We start from the raw sequence: 24,558 nt of genomic DNA on the forward strand, positions 1-24,558 counted from the left end.
ACAGGTTAGAAGAGTCAAAAACAAGGAACAAACAGACTAAATCAAAGGTCACAATATAGCTCATGAATGTGCATGGTTTACACTTGAAGCATGTCTGCAAGGCAGAGAAGGACTTAGTACTATGTAAATTTCATTTGCAAGGATCATGTCATATGTATTAACATGCTATTCTCCAATACATTGTGGCTTGCTAGATGCAGAAGTGTAATGCAACCTGCAAGAAAAACAAAGCACTACAATGTATCAAATCTACATATCATATCTACATATATATATATATATATTTACATTTTACACATCTTGGTAGATTAACTGGGCCTTATATAAAAAATACATCTGTTACAGATTTACACTCAATTTACAATTATAGTTGATTAGATGGTTAGTTCATTTAAATGTTACCTAAAACATTGGCATCTGTTTCTGTTTGTAAAGCCACACGTATAATAAGGCTTTTCTGTTACACTAATGTTTTCTTGCTGAATGTTGCTTAGTATAGGGCATAAACAAATTGTTCTGGTCACAACATACATTTTCTTGAAGTAACTTACCTGTGTAGAGAAAAGTATTTGTATGTCCTCCTACAACAACATCAATTCCTTTAACCTTTTGAGCAATAAGTTTATCTGTTTCAAATCCAGAGTGCCCCAAAGCTATTATCTTGTTGACACCAAGCGTCAGAAGCTTATCCACTTCCGGCTGTAACGCTGATACTTCATCTTCAAACACCAAATGTGGGCCTAAAGGAATGAAATCAAAAAATGCTGATGAAAAACGTGTATTATCTCAAGATGTAGAAAACAGTAATTGCATAAAATCAAAAGAAAATCATGCATTTGCCATTACTTTTAATTAAAGGAAATGAATTGTTATTTTTGCATTGGGTAGGTATGTGTTCCTACAATCTTGGCAAACAAGCTTAAAACTACTTAATGTAAGATTTCTTAATATTTTGAAAAACAAGATGCTACCAAGTTTGATTTTACTGAAACTGCATGCCCATTTATATATGTATTAAGTTAGGAAGGGCTTCAGACTGCAGTACTAGGATAAGAACCACAAAGCAAGATCTTTAGCAGCTACGTCTTTAAGGAACGTCAATAACTTTATTCTCTCTATAGCGCTGTGGGACTCCAATAGCATCTGCAACCTTCCTAGATATATCATGGACAACAGCAAAGAGATTGCTATAGTTATTTACTGATCAGCTTCACTGAAAACACTGATTATGGCCCAAAGAGTCAAATGCAACTTAAAAAGAAAAATATCTCATAGTTAATCTCATGAAAACGCAATAGAGTGGAGAGTTTAGAATTATGAGAAAAGTATTTTTCATTGAATTGAATCTGACCCAATAAGCCAGATTCAATTCAGGGAGAAGAACTTGTCTCCTGATTTCGTTTTACATATCTCCATAGACTTCAAATGAGTTTTCATGTAATGAATTAGGCAAAAATCCTCTAAAATGTGTGTTTAATAAATCTGATTCCCAAACAGTGTTTATCATTTTGTTCATTCATTTTTTTTTTTAGATATTTATTGCATTTAATGTTTTATTTATTGCCACAAACAAAGCATTTATGTGAGTCCCTCTTCTAACAGCTGGCAGTAAGTTTGATATGCTTGTGTTGTTTGCAACAGGAATAAAGTGTAACATTGAGGAAGCACAATAACAAACATTATAGACTATATACCTATGGCTATCCCTTGCTATGGACCAGTGCTGCTGTCCTGCTAGGGGAGGACTGGATTGAGCCCTTTCGACCCCTGTTATGTTCTGACCAATGGCCTAACTTAATGTCACATGTAATGCTCTAAATAAGCAAACCATTAATGTTTTTAAAATGTATAAAACATAAACAATAATATACAAATACAATTTAAGAAAATGAAATGTACCTGAATCTGATAAGACTGGTGTTTCCCTTGATGAGTACCCAATAACACCAATTTTTTCTGGGCCGACCTGTAGTATTTTATAAGGGAGATAGTAGCCAGTAATAGTCGGAGCCAGTTGTTTATCTGACTTAATGTTTGCACTCAGAATTGGAAACTTAACCTCCTCAAGAAATGGTTTCAAAAGCCCAGAGACGCCATTGTCAAACTCGTGGTTTCCAAGAGCCTAGAACAAGAAGGATTAGAAAATATTTTTGATGGAACAGAAGAAAATATAATTGCAGTCATCAGTTAAAGCACTCTGCCTCTCACACAATGGGGCAGATTTACTAAAGGGCAAAGTGACTAACGCTGGCGACAATTCGCCAGCGTTACCGCTTTCAGGCACTTCGCCGATTTACTAATGGGCGCGGGCGTAACTTCACTAGCAAAAACTGGGCTAATGTGTAGGGCATTATAACAACTCTATTTTCTTTATTAAGATTCCCTGGACTTGTGTAATGTAATGTATTCGCTGCAACATATACGTCCATGTAACTTCATAATTTCCCACCGTATACAGATTAACCTGAGCGAAGACCTCAAACGAAGTTGCGCTAGGCATAATTGAACGCTAGCGCATCTTTGTTTTGATTGCCGTAGTAACGCTAGCAAAAATTCGCCAGTGTTCGGCACCCTGGAAGCAACTTTGCATTTTAGTAAATTAGTATTGTCTGAGCAAATTTTTGCTGGCGAAGTGTTGCGATGGCTGCAAAGCCATCGCTGGCGAATTTTCGCCGCTTAGTAAATTCACCCCAATGTATTTGAAGAGAGCTCCCTTTGGCTTTGCTTGCAGGGAGCACAACTCAGCTACTTAGCAACTTGGTTCTGATAATATTTCCAAGCTTTATAACTCTTTCAGCTACAGAAGATTTTCCGCATGCTAGCTGTCAAGCAATTTTAAGCATTAGATTTGACAACATTTTTAGAAGGGAAACTGGTCCTTTAAGGAGAATTGGGTACAATATTTTATTTTTTCATAATATGCCAATACAATGAATTATAAGATAATAATATAATAATATAGTTAGCTAAGGCTACCACTCAGGGTAAAGTGTAAATTTATAATGACTGTAATAACCGTATTTTTTCCATTTGCCCTACAGTAACACATTGCAATTCGTATGTTTTAGCTCTTAGATGACCACCAAAGTGAAAGATTACCTATGGAACACCAAAACTTTTCAACACTCAACACTGGTCAAACTTTTTGGACACAATTGCTGAACTGCAAATAAAATAAGGCCAATCTAACAGTCAACAAGCTAGAATGAACCCACTTACAAAGTTAAAAAAAAAAATATAAACCATAAATATATTCTGGACCAGGGAAATGTAGGTGTTAACATTCAGATATAATAATAATTTTAAAGCTGTCTTAAGTAGCTACCTAATTGAACAACCTACCACAGATTCTTCTGTGACAATCACCTGTGCTTCTAAGGATTATAACACACTGGATATGCTACAAAATAATAATAATTCCTAACAGTCAGCCTTATGAAGTGTAGATCTCTAAAGTAACCTCAGGATTCTACGTCTCATTTACAAAGCCTTGGTCAAGGTATACTTTACAGGTTATGTCTAGAGGTGCTACAGTTTGTCCTCCTACAATGGAGCATAGAGATCCTCAATCTGAATGACGTGCTGCCTGGATTGTGTGATACTGAATCCACAGTGGGCGACTGGTGACTGGCATGGTGGAGACATTAGCCATATAGCAGATTTAATGTTGTCTTCCCCCAAAATTTACAATAAATATGTTGTATATTGGTGGTGGCCAATAAAAGGGTAGCCACCTGGGAGTTGTAACCTTGAAAGCAGCAAGTAAGTTGAAAGTAAAACTTAGTCCCTGTGTAAAATGTATATTGAAGCAGTCGATTTCTCAATGAATCAGATGAAATTTGAATGTAGGACTGGGCAAATCAGAGATGGCACAGTTGGCCAGCTTATATTTCTTGCAATATATGGACAAACAAAGGGTAAGACATTTTTTAGTAGCTTTAAGAGGTGGTTCATCTGTAAGTGAACTTTCAGTATGTTATAGAATGGCTCATTCTAATCAACTTTTCAGTTGGTCTTCATTATTTATTTTTTATAGTTTTTCAATTATTTGCCTTCTTCTCCTGACTCTTTCCAGATTTCAAATAGACGTCACTGACCACCAATATTTAGGGAATACTGCAGACAACAGTACTGACATATAATTAGTTATATGAGGCACGTTCTTTGGTTTTCTGGCTCAACTCTCTTTCCTCTAAGAACAGCCTTTGCTATTGTCTGAGCTTGCTGAAAAGAAAATTCTGCTTGTTTAGTCTGGTCTCTGTGCATAAACTAGTGATAAGTATATAATGGAAAGCCAAACCACTCATTGTCCTAACACAGAGGCAAACATATCCATACAAATCAACAAAATATGGTTTGTTAGCATGAAATATTTACAAACCCAAATTTTGTAACTACCAAGAATCAAAGGGAAATATCTGAATATGCTAATATAAAACATACAGTACATACAAAGGATAAAAGGTTTAGCAATGGAGTTATATTCTTCTGCCTGGATAACTAGCTTTCCAATTTTGTCCCTTTAATTTGCATAGAATCAAAGTTCTATGCAACGTGTGCCAGCTCTCCTGCTATTCTTTTTATTGACTCATATCAGGTTATAAAACTCTTATGTAAATACAGCAACTTTGTGTTGACCTGATTAGACACGACAGTAAATCATTAAATATATCAGTAGGCGTCATAACGCAGGTAACTAAAGTATATTATAGAAATACAAAAGACAATTAGAGTAATGGTAGACACTAGAAAATACCCAGGCCTCAAACAACTGACTTTTTTGTGCTAGGTCCATGGATAACAGACAAGGGGCTATACATTAATTATCTAACCTGTTTATTCAAGATAATCATTAACAAAGTAAATCTGAGCAATTATTGTGGATGTAAAATTGTTAAAAAAAGATAGCTTTTCCAGCCCCAGAAGCGATCTTTCTCCAGCATAGGAGCTCCAGATGCACCACCCTATAGGTCAGTAACATAAGTACTAGCAGTAACGTAACTATGGATAGGCAAGCCCAGGTGCAGACCGTGCAGCCTCCCACCCCCCTCCAGAAGCGTTTTTTGAGCGCACCTCCAGAAGCGTTTTTTGAGCGCATATGCATTCGTGTAAACTGCCGGCTGGCTCACAGGGGGTACTAACCCTGGTACAATTGCAACCCCTGCTCCCCGGTAGTTACGCCTCTGAGTACTAGTGATGAGTGAATCTGTTTCCTTTTGTCAAAACATTTGCAAATAATCAAACTGTTGCAAAATGTAGTGACCTTGATGGGACAAATTTTTCTGTAGCAACTTTTTTTTTGTGGTGGCTTTTTCTGCACAAAATACATTGGAGTCTATGGACCTTTTGACATATTTCATGCTGTGCGGTGGTTTCATAAAAATATTTGTTTATTGTGAAATGTGGAATTTCTCTGTGAATCCATGGCTGATGATACATTTTGCTTATCACCAGTAAGTACCATACAACAGGCAGAGCTGTATTCGTGGGGGGAAACACAGGTAGTTTCACAAGGTGCAAAGTGAAAGACAGGGTGCTAAAAAATGGCAGGTTGCACTTCTTTGTACTATGCACCCTTCACTGCACTTTGTGAACAATGCTTTTTTTTGTCATAATAAACTGCATACAAAGTCCTTTATTTTCTGTATTTTTGTGATTTTGTGTAACTGAGAAGAAAAGTTTGCTTAGGGGGAATATTTAGAGAAGCTGTCACATTCTTTGTACTTTGTCACTGCTCCCTGCACCCTCCTCACTACTGATAGAATTGATGTGCTTGCTTGAACATCAGGACACACCTTAGAACAAATTACCACTACACATGAGTGCTCGTATTGCCTGCGATACTTTATAGTCACTCATTGCCACAATAATTTTAGTCCCTCATTTCTAATCTTACTTCATATACAAGCTAAAAATAGACAGGAGAACAAAAGAGATTTCCATGTGCATGGGTAAAGGATGTGCCCACAGACAGGCAGTTTAGGCCCATTAAGCTTGATCTGTACTAACTCATAGTGTTTATTTTTTGCCATGTAGTTATTTCTCAAACAGCGTCAATGTAAAATGACAATGTCCTGCAAAGAAGTCAGTGCAATCCATGAAAAGACATGGGACATGTACTAATTTATAGTACTGGCTGTATAACTGCTGTATATTTTAGATTTTGAATTGGCCAAATACCAAATCCTCCATAAATAATTCAGATGAATAATTTGTGTATTCAAATCCGAGAAAATAAAAAAAAATTTGTCCAGGGCTAAAGTCATGTGATTTCAAGGGTTAGGATTTGGTTTGGTTGAACACATAAGACAATTGGGATGTGCCAGTTCCTGGACTTCTAGGGGTTTATTTACTAAATTTACTATAATTTATCTCATCTTTTTATTAAACCAAACTTTAATTTAAACGTATTTATCAATAAAATAACTCGAAAAATTTAGTGCCGGAAAAGACCCTATAAAATTGAGGGGAAACTTGAATCATACAATTTTTTGGATTTGAAGCCCAAATTGCTAAATTTTTTTGGGGTTATTGCACAAAAACCCCAATCATAATCAACCGGCACAGATCACAATATCTTCATATTGTAAAAGGGACATCTGCCATTGAAGTCTACATGATATCGGCAGGCTATGTTATAAAAACACACCCCTTTTGCCTGGTCAGAATAGCAGCATGTTATACACAAACAACTCTAGAGTTTTAAGACAGACATGAGACTCCATTCTAGTTAAGCAGAAATCATTGGGCCCAGTACCCCTGACAAGAAATCTGCGGCTGCACTCTAATTTCTAATTTATAGGCAAACTGCTGGGGTTGGAAGAGTGGTGCCAGTCTGTGAGGGATTGAAGAAAGGAGCACCCCAATTTAATTTGTTACTTGGCTGTAGGGAAGATGTGCCTTTGCATTTGCTGGCACCCCACAGCCATTATCTTTACAATATCTTTATAGAAACAGAATCATATAGAATTAGCCCTGGCCTTCAACCTCAGAGGAGTCATCTCATGAAACTCAGGTGACCAGAACCAAATACTTTGTCCCGAACTTTAGCTCTTTACCCCTGCGTTATCCAAACGAGCCGCAAATTATGTGCAATAACAAGCTGGGGAGAACACAGGACATTGAGCCAAGAACATGCAATGTATAACAAATCTGATTTCTTATTTCAGATTTCTAAATTATACCACAGGGCTGAGTAATAAAGATTCCATTTGGTACATTTTATATCTCATGGTGCACAGAGTGATTTCAGGACACTGAGCACAAAAGGTAATTTTACCTCATGGAGACTGCAAGAAATGAGAAAGGAAGTGACTAAGCTGTAAAACCACATACATGTATCACTATGTGTCATGGGCCAAGCAGATTTTTTTATTTTTTTATTTTGAGATTTTTCATTCCAGACACTAATTTCTGGGTCCCATACCTGCCGGTTTGATGTAAAACTGACTGAACTGGACAACATTGGGTCTTGCATCCCTCATAGATGTGACCTAAGCACCTTGCTGTCAGAGTAATGCATGTACATTGTATGCATTGTCATGTGAGTGGGGGAGAAAGGAAATTAAGGCACAGTACCACCAAAAAAATGAAAGTGTTTTAAAATAGATTTACAGTTGCCCTGTACTGGTAAAAACTGGCATCCTTGCTTTCTAAACACTATTATAGATTTTATAAATAAACTGTTGTGAGGGCAGCCATTCAGTCTGAAAAAATTAGAAAAGGCACAGCAGACATAGTAGATAACAGAAAAGTTTAGCAGAATCCTAATGTATTTACAGAGCTTATCTGTTATCTGCTGTGTATCCTGTGCCCTCCTTTTTCAGCTTTGAATGGCTGCCCCCATGGCTACACAGCAGTTTGTTTATATACAATAAACACTCCAGCAGCACTCCGAAAAGGTGAAATTAAGTCTTATTTGTGCCACCAACCAGACGAAGTTCTGGGCTATTCTGACCCTACATCAAGCCTCAGCAGTTTGTTTATAAATACTATAGTAGTCATTTCTGGTAATTTTGTTCCTGTGCAGGGCAATAGTTCACTATCATTTTATCAAAACACTGTTATTTTTTGGTGCTCCTGTTCCTTTAAGTGAATATGGGAGGAGGGGTTCTTTTATGCAGGAATCATATACAAGCACTATATGCAATATGTTAAATATTTGGATACAAATGTTTAAGTAGACAATACTGCAGTTTCCCATTCAGCCATTTTTTGTATCATAGAATAACCCATTTAAACAATGACACACTTACCAGCACTGTGTATGGTATTTGTAGCCTGTAAAATAATGATATACTTTAATAACCTCACTTTTCATAGACTGCAAGCCTAAACATGCTTACATGAAAATCTTTCCCTTCTCTGCTGAGACTTGATGCGCAACAGGTTGTTCCATGCACCACACCTTGTACAGAGAATGATGCAAGACAGATAGTGTTGCTGGGATATCAAGCCTCTACATTTCCAAAAATCAGTGTACTGAGGCTCATATACACAAGCATTTTGTCTTCCCCTGCAATGGCTTTTGTATGCCTTCTATCATAAGGGAACACATAAGATAATGTGACTCATTCTTTCCAACTGTATTTGTACTTTCCACCTGTATCTGGCGGTTCCACGTGGTGCAGTGAGTATGGACACAATAGGAAAGAATGTGTATTTATGATTATTTTTACATTTATTTGTACCTGCAAATTTCCAATTGCAACTGACACACTCATTATGTGAGATTTCACTTGCTCTAATTGGCTGGTGCCAGCAATTTGCTTACATGGTACTGTCTTGCATAAAAAGTGCATACACCCATGGGATGAAAACATAATTTTTCCTCTTTATAGGTCCCTGGTGAGGCCTCATCTGGAGTATGCAGTGCAGTTTTGGACTCCAGTCCTTAAGAGGGATATAAATGAGCTGGAGAGAGTGCAGAGACGTGCAACTAAACTGGTTAGAGGGACGGAAGACTTGAATTATGAGGGGAGACTGTCAAGATTGGGGTTGTTTTCTCTGGAAAAAAGACGATTGTGAGGGGACATGATTACACTTTACAAGTACATTAGAGGACATTAAAGGGGTTGTTCACCTTTGAGATAACTTTTAGTATGATGTAGGGAGTGATATTCTGAGACAATTTGCAATTGGTTTTAATTTTTTACTATTTGTGGTTTTTGAGTTATTTAGCTTTTTATTCAGCAGCTCTTCAATTTGCATCTTAAGCAATCTGGTAACTAGGATCCAAATGACCCTAGCAACCATGGATTGATTTGAATAAGAGACTGGAATATGAATAGGAGAGTCTGAATAGAAGGATCAGTAATAAAAAGTAACAATACAGAGCATTTGTTTTTTAGGGAGGGAGTCAGCGACGCCCATTTGAAAGTTGCAAAGAGTCAGAAGAAAAAGGCAAACAACTATAAAACTATAAAAAAATAAATAATGCTTAGAATTGGCCATTCTATAACTATAATAAAAGTTACCTTAAAAGTGAAAAAAACAACAAAGTACCCCAGAAGAAAGGAACTACTAAAGAGAGTTATTGTGTCACACAATCTATAACAAATTGAGTGTAAAATGAATGGTGTTGTGCTGGAATAAAGTGTGAACAAGGGAATCACATCTTGGTGTAATTAAATATTGGTTATTTCAATTAATAATTAAATTCATATTGTGAAAGACAGAAATGAGTGTCATTATTAAAGGGGTTGTTCATCTTCCAAACACTTTTTTCAATTCAATTGTTTTTAGATTGTTCCCCAGAAATAAAGACTTTTTTCAATTACTTTCCATTATTAATTTTTTACTGTTTTTCCAAAATCTAAGTTTAAAGGTGAATGTTCCTGTGTCTAGTGTTTGAGTCTGGCAGCTCAGTAATTCAGGTGGAGACTCTAAACTGTTACAATTTTGCAACATTTAGTTGATACATTTAGTTGATACATCTAGTTGATACATTTAGTTGATACATTTCTCAGCAGCATCTCTGGAGTATTAGCAACTATTGTATCAATTCTAACAGCTGTCTGTAATGAAACCCAGAGATTCTGCTCAGCAGGGACAAAGATAACAAATGTATCAACTAAATGTATCCATTTAGAACAGTTTACCAGGTCGGCGACCCCCCCCCTCCCAGGGCTGCTTCGGAAGGTGAAAAATTACAGTTTACACTTCAATATTAGAAAAACTGACACACATAGAAAATAGAAAGTCATTGGAAAAAGTCATTATGGTGATCTATCTGAAACCAACTAGTTGTTTGAAGGTGAACCACCCCTTTAAACATTGTGAAATTAGAAAATAGTTAATTCATATTTAAAGTGCTGCTAGTGTGTAAAGTGCCAATTGTCTGGTACACAGCTCACATTCCACTTATTAGTAAATAACCCAATTAAAACATAACATTTAATGGATCTTTTAAAAATAGAAAAAAATGAGGGAAAAATTTGCAAGTTAAAAACACTTAAAACTGATAGATGTTTGCTGATCTGGTATATAGATTATTGGGATTACAGCATCTATAATAGACTGATATACTGGTCCCACCCAGATCTTCATCGACCTAAATTGACCTAAATGCCCTCTAGTTACACATAGTATGTTGTGGGGATCACGAGAGAGTATATGCAGCACAATAAATAAAATAATTAATGGTGTGTATAGGAACGGCAGGCGGACCATTCAAAAAGTCACATAACCTTAAAAATACATCACTGCAGGCAAGAAAATCTGCATACCAGACAATTGGCACTTTACACACGGCACTTTAACTATGAATTAACTATTTTTGGTTTTCACAATACTTCATAATGACACTCATTTCTGTCTTTCACAATATCAATTTAATTATTAATTGAAATAATCAATATTTAATTACACCAAGATGTGATTCCCTTGTTCACACTTTATTCCAGCACAACACCATTCATTTTACACTCAATTTGTTATAGATTGTGCGACACAATAACTCTCTTTAGCAGTTCCTTTCTTCTGTGGTACTTTGGTGGTTTTTTTCAGCACATCTATTTTGCTATTTTTGAACTAGTGGTTGCAGATGCTTAGAAGGTGCGGAAACCTATTTTTACAGAATATACGTTAAATGTGAGCCACCCCATTAAGCTTCCAGTGGACTGCTGTTATTGGTGTTTCAACAGTACATGAATGTTTCTCGCCAATTTCATGATTCCCAAGTAGTGATGTGCAAAAATTTTTCGCCACTAAAATTACGCCTATAGACTCCAATGATAGTTAAAAGTACAAGATCATTTTATTAGGACATGAGAGACAAAAAGTCTGACACGTTTCATATTTGTTGGGACACTTACTCTGCCTACGAGTAAGTGTCCCAACAGACTGGAAATCTCTCCTGATTAACAATGTCAAAATGGTTCATTTACCCATATTGGGCAATTTTATACATGAGCAGCAACTTATGGCATCCAGTCATTGATAGCTTTTTCAGCCAACTGCAAATATAACAATGAAAGCAAAAAATAATTGGTTGCCATCGGTTTCTGCCTAGGTGCAAATTTGCCCAGTGTTGATCTAAGAGCCCCCATGTGTGGGGATTATGAAGACAGAGGGCTATAAAGCAACTTGTTGTGGCACCCAATAAATTATAGTTATGCCACTATTTGCTATGGACTCTTTTTCCTGATGTAAACAGAGCTGCTTTCTGTCAGAATTACATTTTTCATAGCAGAGTAGCTTAAAATGCAGCAGTCTTATCTTTTAAACCACATGTTATTGTACTCAGCAAAAATACTAACTCAAATACATTATACTCTGGCCCCTTTTTTTTTTTTAAAACTGGGAAGATATATATAAACGAGGCCCTATGTGTTGCATAATAAATTCAATTCAAAATAAAACTCCCCAGTTATCTCTAAGCATTGGCTTCTGTGCAACTGTGCCATAGCACTGCATCTAGTTTCTATTCTCTTTCTATTTACATAGCTAATAACGCCTCTTACAGCACATTTATATAACAGAATACAAAATAAGCCAATCTGCATTAGATAACGGGTCTCTGTGGTATAGCAGGACATCCCACATGGAGAGCATTCTGAGTCATTATTTAGATAAGCAAAAGGAACACCAAACCCACAGATATGAAGTTCATATCAGTTACTCCCAAGCGCATAACCTTCCTGTGCTCCCTGACTACAAAAATGAATCAACTCCACAAACAGTAGCTAAAAGCTGCGCATGATAAGGTTTAATTACTGTAAATCTAGAAGAAGCCATGCATACTAAATATGCAATAAATGTAGCAAGTTATACATTTGCTTGCTTTACAAACTAAAATAATTTCATTTTAATTGTATTAGTTACAATATATTCATGGTGTATGGATATAATATACTGTATGCTAATAATATAAATCCCAGGATTGTTAACCAACCAATGTAGTCCTGAATAGGGATCGGCGAAACCCGTTTTGTTTCACCAAAAATGTTGCCGCCGGCGAAATGTCACCGACGCCCATTAAAGTCTATGGGCGTACAAAATATTTTTGTTGCGTGGCAAATTTTTTTTTTTTGACGTGCGTCTTTTTTTTGTCGCACAATGCCATACAAGTCTATGGGTGTCATTTTTGCGGCGAAACAAGGTGAAAAAATTTGCCAACCCCTAGTCCTGAATGGTGCCTAGACCCTGTGCTTTCTGGCTGTAGATAGGTGTAAAGCATCAAGTATAGAAATTATAGGTTAACAAACCATCTAATCAATCACATTCAACTTGGCACAATTTGGTAACTTGGAAGCAAAGAGAAAGCACCAAAATTGCTGTCTTCAGACTGGTATTTGCAGTGTTGTGGCTCCAGACTGGCTGTGGGCAAGAGCAGGGCCAAGGCAGAGTTGGCAATCTGTGTGAATCTCCATAATCTGGGCTGTGTTAACAACTGGCACTGTCTTTGCTGGTCAGCTGTCACCTTTTCTTCCCTGATCAATGCATGCAGAATATAATCAGTTTACATGTGCTGCACAAGAGAGAAGTACCCCCTCAGCTCCACTACTAGATTTAGCTGGGGGGGATTTATTTTGTAAATATAACACATTTTTCCATATAGGCACCCAAAGGCTGCCCTCTAAAGATACCACCATAGGCACGGCCCTTGGGTGTCAATGTAAATACAGCCCTGACCATGGTACTAGCACATCTTTACCCATTGTTTATTAGAGCTAGTAGCAGACACAGACCAACATCCATTGTAAAAAAAAATTGCAGAGGAAAAACAACAAACTGTTAGTTGGGCTGAACAATAAAACTGCAATAAACATTATCTGCATTTGTGCCCCCATTTCTCAAAATGGTTGTCCCAGCTATGGAGATATGTGTCCATAAATAATAAATAATCCCCCTAGTTTTACACCTCAACAATATCACCTCCTTTATTTTTCAGTATGTCCATAAATTAGAATTGCAAATAAAAACTATTTCTCTATGTCCTTTGCTACTCACTTCTCAGTTTTCCAGACTACAGAAACAATGTATCATAAATAATCTCTGCTCCGGCCAATTCCCACAGTGCTTTGCATATTTGTTACTCTCCGTCTCAGGTCTGTTAATTCCAGATGTGGGAACCTGGGGAGTCTTGGCTGGAGGCGAGCTGACCACAGGTACAATTTTGCAATGGTATGAGTAATCAGGGAAAGAAGAGGAGGGAATTGTAAAATCAGAGAGAAACGACATTCAGTAGTAATTACATAGTAACATACATAGTCAATGAGATTGAAAAAATACTCAGGTCCATGCCAGTAACCCTGTATTTTTCTTAAAAAAACTGTTCCAAAAAGGCATTCAATCCTTTCTTAAAACTATCTAATGTATCTGCCAGTACAACCTTTTCAGGGCGAGAATTTCACAGCTTCACAGTTTTCACGTTTTAAGTTGAAACCTCCTTTTCTTTAAATCTCAGTGGACGCATTATTTCTGCTGGAAGGATCTCTACTGCTGAATTATAGAGTTTATTGTATGCAGGGCCAGATTTACCCCTAGGCCAGCTGACGTTCATCGCCCCCACCCCCTCCCTTTTATTCAAGTAGACCCATTAAGGGTATAAGTGGTTTTTATATATTCATATTCCAGGTACATAACCTTACATTTGTCATCACTTTACTCAGCATCCCATATTACCAAAACTAAACTGGACAATTCCAAATAACTTAATTTACGTCATATAAATCTAAAATAATGTAAATGTGTATTTATTGTATTGGGACGTTGCTAAGCATTATACTTCCTTTTATTATGTGAAATAATATTTTTTTTTCTTCTTAGGGTGGACACTGGACATTTCCTTTCACTACTTAAAACCAAAACATTTGGCAGGTGAAAAGGGGCTTTTTTTCTGTGCAAGCCAAGAGAGAGTTACTGCAAATGACATAGCACATCAAGCAAATTGCCTTTAATAGTGATAAATCAGCACAACAGAGCGGAAAGCTAATAGGCAAAGCTTCAAACTAGTGCTTTCAGTCAGTTTTTATTAAACTCAGATTTCATGGAATCAAATCAAATGGTATTGAAATCTGTGTGCTGCTCAGATGCTCAGCTTGTCTGTGTACTTCTCTAGCAACAATGATTTTTAGCATGAATTGTCAGTCTGTCTGTGTCACAAACTTCTGGTGTTCCCTGTGTGCACACAAATGATCCGTCTGTAAGTAAATTTGAACATAGCAATTGAAATATATAAGATAAGATGAAAAACCATGTGACCTTGAATGGGGTGTTTTAAATAAAAGTGGTGAAAGGGTAGACATGGCCTCCATACAGCACAACATGCTATACACCTGCTCCTCCCTGTATGATTTCACTTTAAAATTCTGGCAACTTTATTTTACAGCAACAGTCAGGTTTTCCTTGTGTTTTATAAATCTCCCCTATTTCAGGTGACTAATCTCCCCGAAATGCCTTCCCGTCGGCAAGAATACGAATCAACGGCAGGATGGCATACGAAATGCTTCAGATTTCCGAAGTCGCCCAAAGTTTCCTCATGAGGACTTTGGAAATGTATGCCATCCCGCTGGTGATTCGTATTCTTGCGGCAGGAAGGCATTTCGGGGAGATTAGTTGGCCGAAGAAGGGAGACTAATCTCGACTAATCTCACCCGTAGAGCTGAATAAAGTACTTCTACTTCACCACACTTTATGACTTAATATTTACTGCCTGCAAATTCCACCAGGGACATGCTGGGAAAAGACATGGTGCAATCTTGCAGAGCAGAGACACAGGGGCTGATTTATCAATGATGGAACTCGGGAATCCAGAAAGACTTGCAGCATTTCGGTCTGTTTTCCTGACAAAAACTTTTAACAAACTGGCAAAGTTGTCAATTACTCAGAATGGTGTTAGGCTTCTCTGAAAAATTTAACACATTCACTTCTAATGGGGGATTAATGCACTGGGTAGCTCAGCAGCAGTTTTGTACACCAAATCAGAATCCTTACCAAATGTGTATAGACTGCAAGGAGAGAGGATTCAGAAAAGTATTTCTTGTGCTGGAACAAATAGTTCCAGTGTGATAAGTAAAGCTATCATTATTGCTGATTGAAATTTACAGAAATAATAAATCAGCCCAGAGTATAGGATTGTTTTCAGAGCTTCAGTGATATATATCCCCCCACTCCCCAACTAATCACAGTGGAGTTTGGACATTTTTATCCTACAAGGCCAAATGTAAGCCTTTACAAATGTAACAGATTCCAGTTACTGGATAACCAGACAGCTATTTCTCGTGTATGGAATGTAATAACAATGCTTCTGTGTAGAAAAGAAGAATTATATTGAAGGACAACTATTTCTTCTTTTGTTTTTATTTTACGAATGATTTTTTTTCTAATACCATTTTAAGAGCTAAATGTATTTATTTTCTTTTCTTAAAGTAGTAAGTTAGGTTGAAAAAAGACACACGTCCATCAAGTTCAACCTTTTAACTTTTTAACCTGCCTAATTGCTAATTGCTCCAGAGGAAGACAAAAAAAAAACCATATGTAGCCTCTCCAATTTGCCTCAGAGGGGGAAAATGTTACTTCCTTACTCCAAAATGGCGAGCCTAGGGTGCCTGGCCAACTACGTCGCCCCCCACCGTTCATGCATGCGCAGAAGAGTGGAAGTGCACAGGAGGCGTGAGTGCGCTGTGTGGAAGATCGTAAGCGCAGTGGAGGCTCAAGTGCGAAAGAGCGCACACTCAGCATTTAGAAGGAACTGCAGCCGCAGCTTAAGGACACATGGGTCCGAACTAAGGGAAGACATCATAAGAGGTATGTGCCTGGCGCCCCTCTGCCTTTGCGTCCTACCCCTAGTTCAGGCCCTGATCGGACTAGTCCCTGGATCAACTTGTACTATGAGCTATCTTCCTGTATTTCTTCCCTTGCTAAAAAGCCATCCAACCCCTCCTTAAAGCTATCTAATGTATCAGCCTGTACGACTGATTCAGGGAGAGGATTCCACATCTTCATAGCTTTCACTGTAAAAAAAACCCTTTCGAATAATTAGGCGGAACCTCTTTTCTTCTAATTGGAATGGACCTTGTGTCAGCTGGAAAGACCTACTGGTAAATAAAGCATTAGAGAGATTATTATATGATCCCCTTATATATTTATACATAGTTATCATATCACCCCTTAAGCGCCTCTTCTCCAATGTGAACATCCCCAATTTGGCTAGTCTTTCCTCATAGCTAAGATTTTCCATACCTTTCACCAGCTTAGTTGTCCTTCTCTGTACCCTCTCTAATACAATAATGTCCTGTTTGAGTGATGGAGACCAAAACTGTACGGCATATTCTAGATGGGGCCTTACCAGTGCTCTATACAGTGGAAGAATGACCCCTTCCTACTGTGAATCAATGCCCCTTTTAATACAACTCAAGACCTTATTTGCCCTTGATGCTGCTGACTGGCATTGCTTGCTGCAGCCAAGTTTATCATCTACAAGGACTCCAAGGTCCTTTTCCGTAATGGATTTGCCTAGTGCAGTCCCATTAAGGGTATAAGTGGCTTGGATATTCTTACATCCCAGGTGCATGACTTTACATTTATCAACTTTGAATCTCATTTAACACTTAGCTGCTCAGATTGCCAGTTTGTCAAGATCCTGTTGCAAGGATGCCACATCCTGGATGGAATTAATTGGGCTGGATAGTTTTGTGTCATCTGCAAACACTAATACATTACTTATAATACCCCTCCCTAAGTCATTAATGAACAAGTTAAATAAAAAGTGGACCCAATACCGAGCCCTGAGGGACCCCACTAGGAAAATTGTTATGCAACAAGTTTATAAACTTGTTCCCATTAACTGATCTGGCAGTACTATTGCTCCAGTTAATATCTGGGTAATTAAAATCCCCCATTATCATTACTTTACCCAAACTAGCAGCCTTTTTTATTTGTATCAGGACCTTAGCCTCCTCCTCCTCACTTACATTAGGCGGGTCTATAGCATACTCCAACAATTAATTTGCTGGACTCTTTACAATTGGTAAAGAACTCCACCCAAGAACTCCACTTCTGCTCCCTCATTTTAAATCATCACCTCCTCCTTTATATAAGCTTTTAAATCCTGCCTAACAAACAGACATACCCCTCTTCCTTTTCTATTGCCTCTGTCCCTCTGAAACAAAGTATAGCCACTGATATTAACTGCCCAGTCATGTGACTCATTCAACCATGTTTCAGCCACACCAATCACATCATATTTTCCCTCCAGCACCAGCACCTCCAGCTCTTCAGTTTTACCAGTCAGACTCCCTGCATTTGCAAACATACATTTAATACTGGTACCATATTGAACAAATGGCATGTGGTCCTCCCTATCCTTAACAGTACACCCAACCAAATTTCCTCCCTCATTTCCCTTTCTTTGCCCACTATCTCCTCTAAGCTGTCTTCCACTGAACCCTTTACTGAACCCTCCCCCATGCCTAGTTTAAAATCTCCTCCAATCCTCTAGCCATCTTCTCTCCCAAAATAGCTGTCATCATTGAGGTGCAACCCATCCCTAGCAAAGAGCCTGTAGCCGACTGAGAAATCAGCCCAGTTCTCCAAAACCCTCCTCCCTTCACCAATCTCTCAGCCACACATTAATCTTCCCAAGCTCCCACTGTCTTCTTATCGTTGCTCATGGCACAGGTAATATCTCTGAGAAAATTACCTTGGAAGTCCTAGCCCTCAAATTTACATCTAGTTTTTTAAAATCGTTCTTGAGGACTTCACCTCCTCTAACTTTGTCATTGGTACCTATGTGTACCAAGATCCTAGCACCAATCTAAATAATTGATAGGTAGATTTGACCACACTTTGATTTCCTGAGGCAGTTTATTCAATAAAGGGGTGATGTTAAGACTGCATATCAATAGTTTTATTTATGTTTATCATAAATCCTGCTATTTTACCAAAATTATTATTGTAACCCGAGAGTAAGGCAATAGCTTCTTGTGGGTTGGTTATTATCAACAAAATATCATCTGCAAAGGCTTGCAGTCTAATATGCCGGGTGCCAATATGTATCCCTTGTAAGTAAGGAGAAGTTAGCAGGTATCGCAGAAAAGGACCTAAAGCCAAATTAAATAACAGGAGAGAGTGGGCATCACTGTAGGGTTCCACGTGAAAGAATAAGAGAATCTAGCCAGACGGCGATATAGTGCTGTGATAGCTTTAACAGAAAGTGTCTGAAATGTCTGAATTTCACCAATCTATTCAGGTGAGAATGAAATATCCGATCAAATGCCTTGTCAGCATCTAAATACACTAACATGTGAGTGTTTGTCTTGGGTGTAACTTATTACTGCTGTGAGAGTGTATATCTTTTACTGACTGTCTATTGCAGGTGAAACCTAATTGTTCAAGTGTTGTGCTCTCTGAAGAGATTTGTAGTCTATTTGCTAAAAGTTTAGTGAAAATATAAATATGATTAAGGAGCGAAATGGGTCTGTAAGATTCAACTAGGTCACCCATTTTGGCCTCGCTGAACCCCTCCCTGGTCTCTGCTCTATCTGAAATGTGTTGGTAGAGAGAATGTAAGATTGGTGTAATGGCATTGCACAGTATTTTATAATACTCTGCTGTGAAGCCATCTAAACCTGGGGCTTTTTGGTTGGCAAATGGTTTAATAGAATCAGCTATTAATGGGAATATTAATTGAGTGAATATCCTGCAAATTGTTTATGTGGGCTTGATAAACAGTTTCATAATATCTTTTAAAGTCATTCATAATTTCAGATGAAGTGAATTTTGGTCCCTCCAGGGATATAATATTCAAAATATATTAAGCAGCTTTCATTTTTCGTTCCAAGTTAGCTAGAAGGCGACCAGTTTTGTTGCCACATCTATAAAATTGGTTCCTTCTAAAAATCAAGATTTCTCTTTGCCCTATTGGTATATAAAGTGTCCAAATCCTGCTTAGCTTGAATGTAAGTTTGGCAATCATTTTCCTTGCCAGTAATCAAGTAGGTTCGATAAGCAGTGGTAAGAGAAAGATTTAATACATCTGTATTGGGTGTTTGGCACTATTAGTGATGCTTATAACCTGTTAATGGAAACCATGTGCACAGTAAGATCAGCCCAAATGGCATGTGTTGAGCTGGAGCTCTTTAAAATGCCATATCTCCCCTACCAGATGTCCCTAAATTTGAATTATTTGATTATCTGTGGAGACGGCCTTCCTGTCATTCTTAGCTTTCTGAAAATGGGTTTCTGGATAACAGTTCCCATACCCGTATAAAGATCAGTTGTTGCAGTCAGAAGTCCCAAAAACGCAAAATGGCCAATAAATGTAAAATGGCCCATAAGTGAAATACCATAAAATACAAAATTAATGCAAAATGAACAAAAAAGAATGCTAATCTCTTTCATGACAATAAAAATATATTGTGATGTGTAGGTGTGACATGATTATTTAATGTCCATAAAAACAGGCTTCATTTCTGCAAAGAGAACAATTTAATGATATTTTGCAGTACCTGCTTGCCATTGGGTTCCCTAGTAGTCTCTCAGGCTGGAATAGGATACATGATGGGAGAGAATACTATTTATACAGTTTCTTGAAATGCCTGATCACTTTGCACATATAAATACCCAGTCAGGATATACTAGCAGGTCATCTTTGATTAATGAAGTACATAGTACTGCTTTGTATCTTTGCCAGACAGGTTATACAGAACTAAGCTAAACATAAATGTGAAAAGGGGGTTCAAAAGAGGGCTGAGCTGAAATAACATTAAATTAGACACATGAAGACTAATTTACAGTCTTCAGATTCATAAGCAAGTAAACAGTTATTTTTTTTAACCCATCCTATGTCCACATTATACTCATGCACATTAACCCAATGATTTACATATCACCTCAGACATATGAGGGACTCAATTACAAAGCTGTGAAATCTATTTATACCAGAGAAATAATGTGCAACAGACAATAGTGTAAAATATATACAATAGAGCTTCTTTTGTCTGATTTTAAGCTGTGCATCATGATCACTAAAACCATTCATGAAAAAAATAGAAAAATTGCGGTATTTATAAAGGTGTGTGTTTTATTTTGATCTAAGATCCAGTGTACCTTCACCCACACAGAAAAGAACGGCTAATTAATGTGTTAGCACTGCAACATTTTTTTTCATTTGTGTTCCAATATTTTCTGTTTATAAATCAAAAATAAATCATTTGGATACGTGTGTCACTTCAAACTAAATTCCGTGTGATCCAGCAAAAAATGAATTATTGTATCCAACCTTAGGGGGCTGTATCTAATTAGTTCACTTGAACGCATTGCCGTTGTAATTTTGAATATAAATAGAATCCAACCAAGAGAATGGTTTTCATGAACTATTTCTATAAAGCATAACCACAAAATTATACAGCATAAAAAAAAGAAAAAAAAAAAAAAATGGACTAAGTAATTTTGTTCCAAGCCTTCATTAAGGGTGATGACACACAGTATGTTTTGTTGCCCATGCTGGAGAAGATAAAATGTACAATGTACAAACTCTGATTCACAAAAAAAACACTTTCCATGTATTTCCTGTTACTAACTTCCTGTTGGTTGATGGAACACTCCTCCGGCCTCCTGTGGGGGTTGGTAGGTAATGTGGTAAAATATATTTTTTGGACTCTAGGGGAAAAATATTCTTTCTGGCATGGGTTTATATTATACCTTTCTTTCCCCAGCTTAATGAGGCAATATATCCTCTTGTTTAACATGAGTACAATGAACAGGAAATGCTCTGAACATGCCTTTTGCCATGTTCATGAGTTTTTAACTATGAAAAATCTATTGTTTTTATTATGTCTTAAGCTAGATAATTAAATTTCCACTTCCACTTTTGCCTGTCCTATCTATTCTAAAATGCTGCAAGACTCAATCATTTATGCCATTGGCCCACATCAGCCACTTCCCCATGAATATCCCTGGCTCCCAATCTCCTCTTAAAGGGGACCCGTCACCCAAAAAAATTATTCAAAATCCTATTTTATCAGATTAGTCAAGGAAAATGAACTTTAATTACACTATATAAATCATTTGAATCTTGTTTCCTTCAGTCTGGGATTTCAAAATTATAGCAAGCAGGCAGGAGCCATTTTGTGGACACTGTTATTAAGGCAAGCCTTGCATCATCTCAGAATCTTGTTTGTGCTCCAGAATGGGGGACCCGAAGTCCATCCCCATGCCCTGGCTACACAATTAAATGGTAAAGAGAACGGGGGAATGTGTGGAGAGCAGTGACATCTAGAAGGTGCTGAATTGAAAGTGAAAGTAATGGTCTGCCCCGCCTCTATGCCATGGGCATAGAGGAGGGGCAGACAATATTTGATTGACAGCTGAGATTTTGAAATGAGTTTACAACAGCTATGAATGCTTAAATAAAAAATAGAAATTGGATTTCATGTTTAATTTGAAAAGGACTTTTATTATACAGATTTTTGTGTCTGGGTGACAGGTCCACTTTAAATTAAATTAAAATAAAATGACTAACACTCACATTCAAAGCCCATAACAGTGAATAGCCTCTCCTAATATCTCAGCTCTAATCTCAGAATACACTCCTTACAAGCTACACTCTGCTTCTGACCTTTCTCTCTCTTCTCCTCCCATAACTTCATCCCATTCCCGACTGCAAGACTTTTCTTTCTGGCATGTGTTTATATTATACCTAAATGTAACGCACTCTTTTTCCCCCCAGCTTAATGGGGCAGTATATCCTCTTGTTTAACATGAGTACAATGAACAGGACTTGCTCTGAACATGCCTTTTGCCATTTTTTTAACTATGAAAAATCTATTGTTTTTATTATATCTTAAACTTAACTGGGCAAAACAGGAAATTCTTGGGAGGTAGATAATTAAATTACAAGTACAGCGATAATTCCCCTATTTAACAAACTTCTGCTAACAAAAAATTTACAACAAAGGAGGAAGGGGGGTAGTGTATAACTGAGGTTATACCACCTGTGACATCCAACTGTATTGTGAATAACATACACATGATTTTGTTACAGTGGCATAACGTGTTAGTAAGATCTCAGTGTAAAAATGTCTTACTACTGGCAGGGATTTAACAACAAAAAAGGCAGACTGAATACCTTAGGGGGGTTTGGTCGATGCAAGGTGATGAGTGGTTTTAGTATATGTGAGACAAAGTGGGTAACTGGATCTAAACATAGTTTTTTTTGTGAGACCACCCAGTGAGTTCAGAAAAGAGTAATGCTGAGCAATGCTACATTTAATTACTGGGAATAGGATTCCCATAATTTGTATGACATATAATTGTGTAACATACATACATGCAACTCCCAGGTGCAACAAATTCCCTGAAACTGTTTTCTTTGGGAGTTATTTTCTATTATGCTTGCCAACTGAACCAATATTAATATCCACTGCTCAGAGTCCAAGGCTCAACATTGCCCAAGCAAGGTTATTTTTCTCTGTAAGATTCCTCAGGATTAATTTAATATGTCAGTAGAAATACCGAACCTCTTAATAACCTTTGAAGAAAGAAGACACAGACGCACCATGGGATAACAGTCCAGGAAATAACTAGCCACATTTGCTTTACTTACTCCCGGATCAATTAGCTGAAGAATAATAGAAAACAATACGTGACCCCCATCATCACTATGCCCACGCTCACCTACAGCTATTGGGAGGAGGTCCTTAAAATTCCACTTTTCCTTGTCCTATCTCTTCTAAAATGCTGCTAGACTCATTAATTTATGCCATTGCCCCACATCAGCCGCTCCCCCATGAATATCCCTTAGTGGCCCCTCCCAATATCTCAGCTTTAATCTCTGAATACATTCCTTCACACAACCTACACTCTACTTCTGACCTTCACCTCTGTTCTCCTCATAGGACTTTTGTCTGTCTCTGGAACTCTTTGCCTTGAACTGTCAGACTCTTCCCTTCTCAGCACCTTCTTATCATTTCTTAAGGAAGGTGACCTATAAAAATATACTAACTATACTAAATATACTAACACTACTTATCTAATGATTACTACTAATCTAATCTAATACTACTTATCTAAACAGCAACTTTCATTGGAAAGTTGCTGAATAAAAAGCTAAATAACTCAAAAACCACAAATAAAACCAATAGTAAATTGTCTCAGAATATAAGTCTCTTCATAATACAGGTATGGGATCCGTTATCCGGAAACCCGTTATCCAGAAAGTTCCGACTGTACTAAAAGTTAACTCAAAGGTGGACAACCTCTTTAAATAATCAAGTCGAAATTTCAGAACAGTGAGGTGTTTTTCTGTTCCGCCTTACATGTGCACAATAAAAGACACTTCATGAAGACTTAAATTTGCCATGCCTGGCTACTTTTCTAAAAGCATTCCATTTGAAAAAGGAATTTTCAGCATATTAACAGGCTACTTTATTCCCAGCAAAGCTGCTGTTTACATATATTGGGAATTTGTACTTTTTTTATTCCAGTCATGTTCCAATTTGCTGGTTATTTATATGGTTTATATGCAGTATGTTGAGCAAGTGCTTCCGCTGCTTAATTATAGTCCACTTGCTGCTGATCATTACTTTGTACATACAAAAGCTGATGCAGAGTTATATTTATCTTAGTGTTTAAATGTATTGTTGCTTTTTTACAGTCTGTACTAAACAGAACTACTAATGTGTTCTGGTCTCTTAAGTGGAGAATCATTTCATATTTTTAGAATTATTTTAGAATTAGAATTATTTTGCAGATGGTAGATCACAGTGCTACACTCATCATCTACACTCTCACAGATACAGTATATACATTTAGGGATATTATTTATAAAAGGTCGAATGTTAGAGTTTTTTTTATACCTCGAATAAACTTACAACTCCAATGGAAAAAACTTCATTCTGCGAGTTCGAGTTGTGAAACCCAAAAAGTCGAATTAATCGAGTTTGCGGGCAGAATCCTCTGAAAAAAACTCAAAAATCATGAAGGCTATTAACATCTTGAACTGGTTCAAGGGAAATCTGACACTGACTCCTACATGAACTTGACAGGTTTTAGATGGTGTATTTTCAGATTCAAGCTATTTCCAGGGTCAGGTATAAAAAATATCCAAAAATT

General features: G+C 37.3%; 1 protein-coding gene across 2 annotated transcripts in view; it reads right to left on the reverse strand.

The window, feature by feature from the left end:
* nt5e.L (5'-nucleotidase-like) overlaps positions 1 to 24,558 on the reverse strand; it is a 43,992-nt gene that overhangs the window by 16,962 nt on the left and 2,472 nt on the right. For both annotated transcript variants that reach the window (XM_018263420.2, XM_018263421.2), the window contains exons 2-3: positions 1,900 to 2,122; positions 552 to 740 (exon numbers count right to left, since the gene is read on the reverse strand). In XM_018263420.2, coding sequence (XP_018118909.1) covers positions 552 to 740; positions 1,900 to 2,122 — 412 coding nt within the window. The remainder of the gene's footprint in view (positions 1 to 551; positions 741 to 1,899; positions 2,123 to 24,558) is intronic.

This window comes from Xenopus laevis, chromosome 5L (assembly GCF_017654675.1).
Source record: "Xenopus laevis strain J_2021 chromosome 5L, Xenopus_laevis_v10.1, whole genome shotgun sequence".
Lineage (NCBI taxonomy): Eukaryota > Metazoa > Chordata > Amphibia > Anura > Pipidae > Xenopus > Xenopus laevis.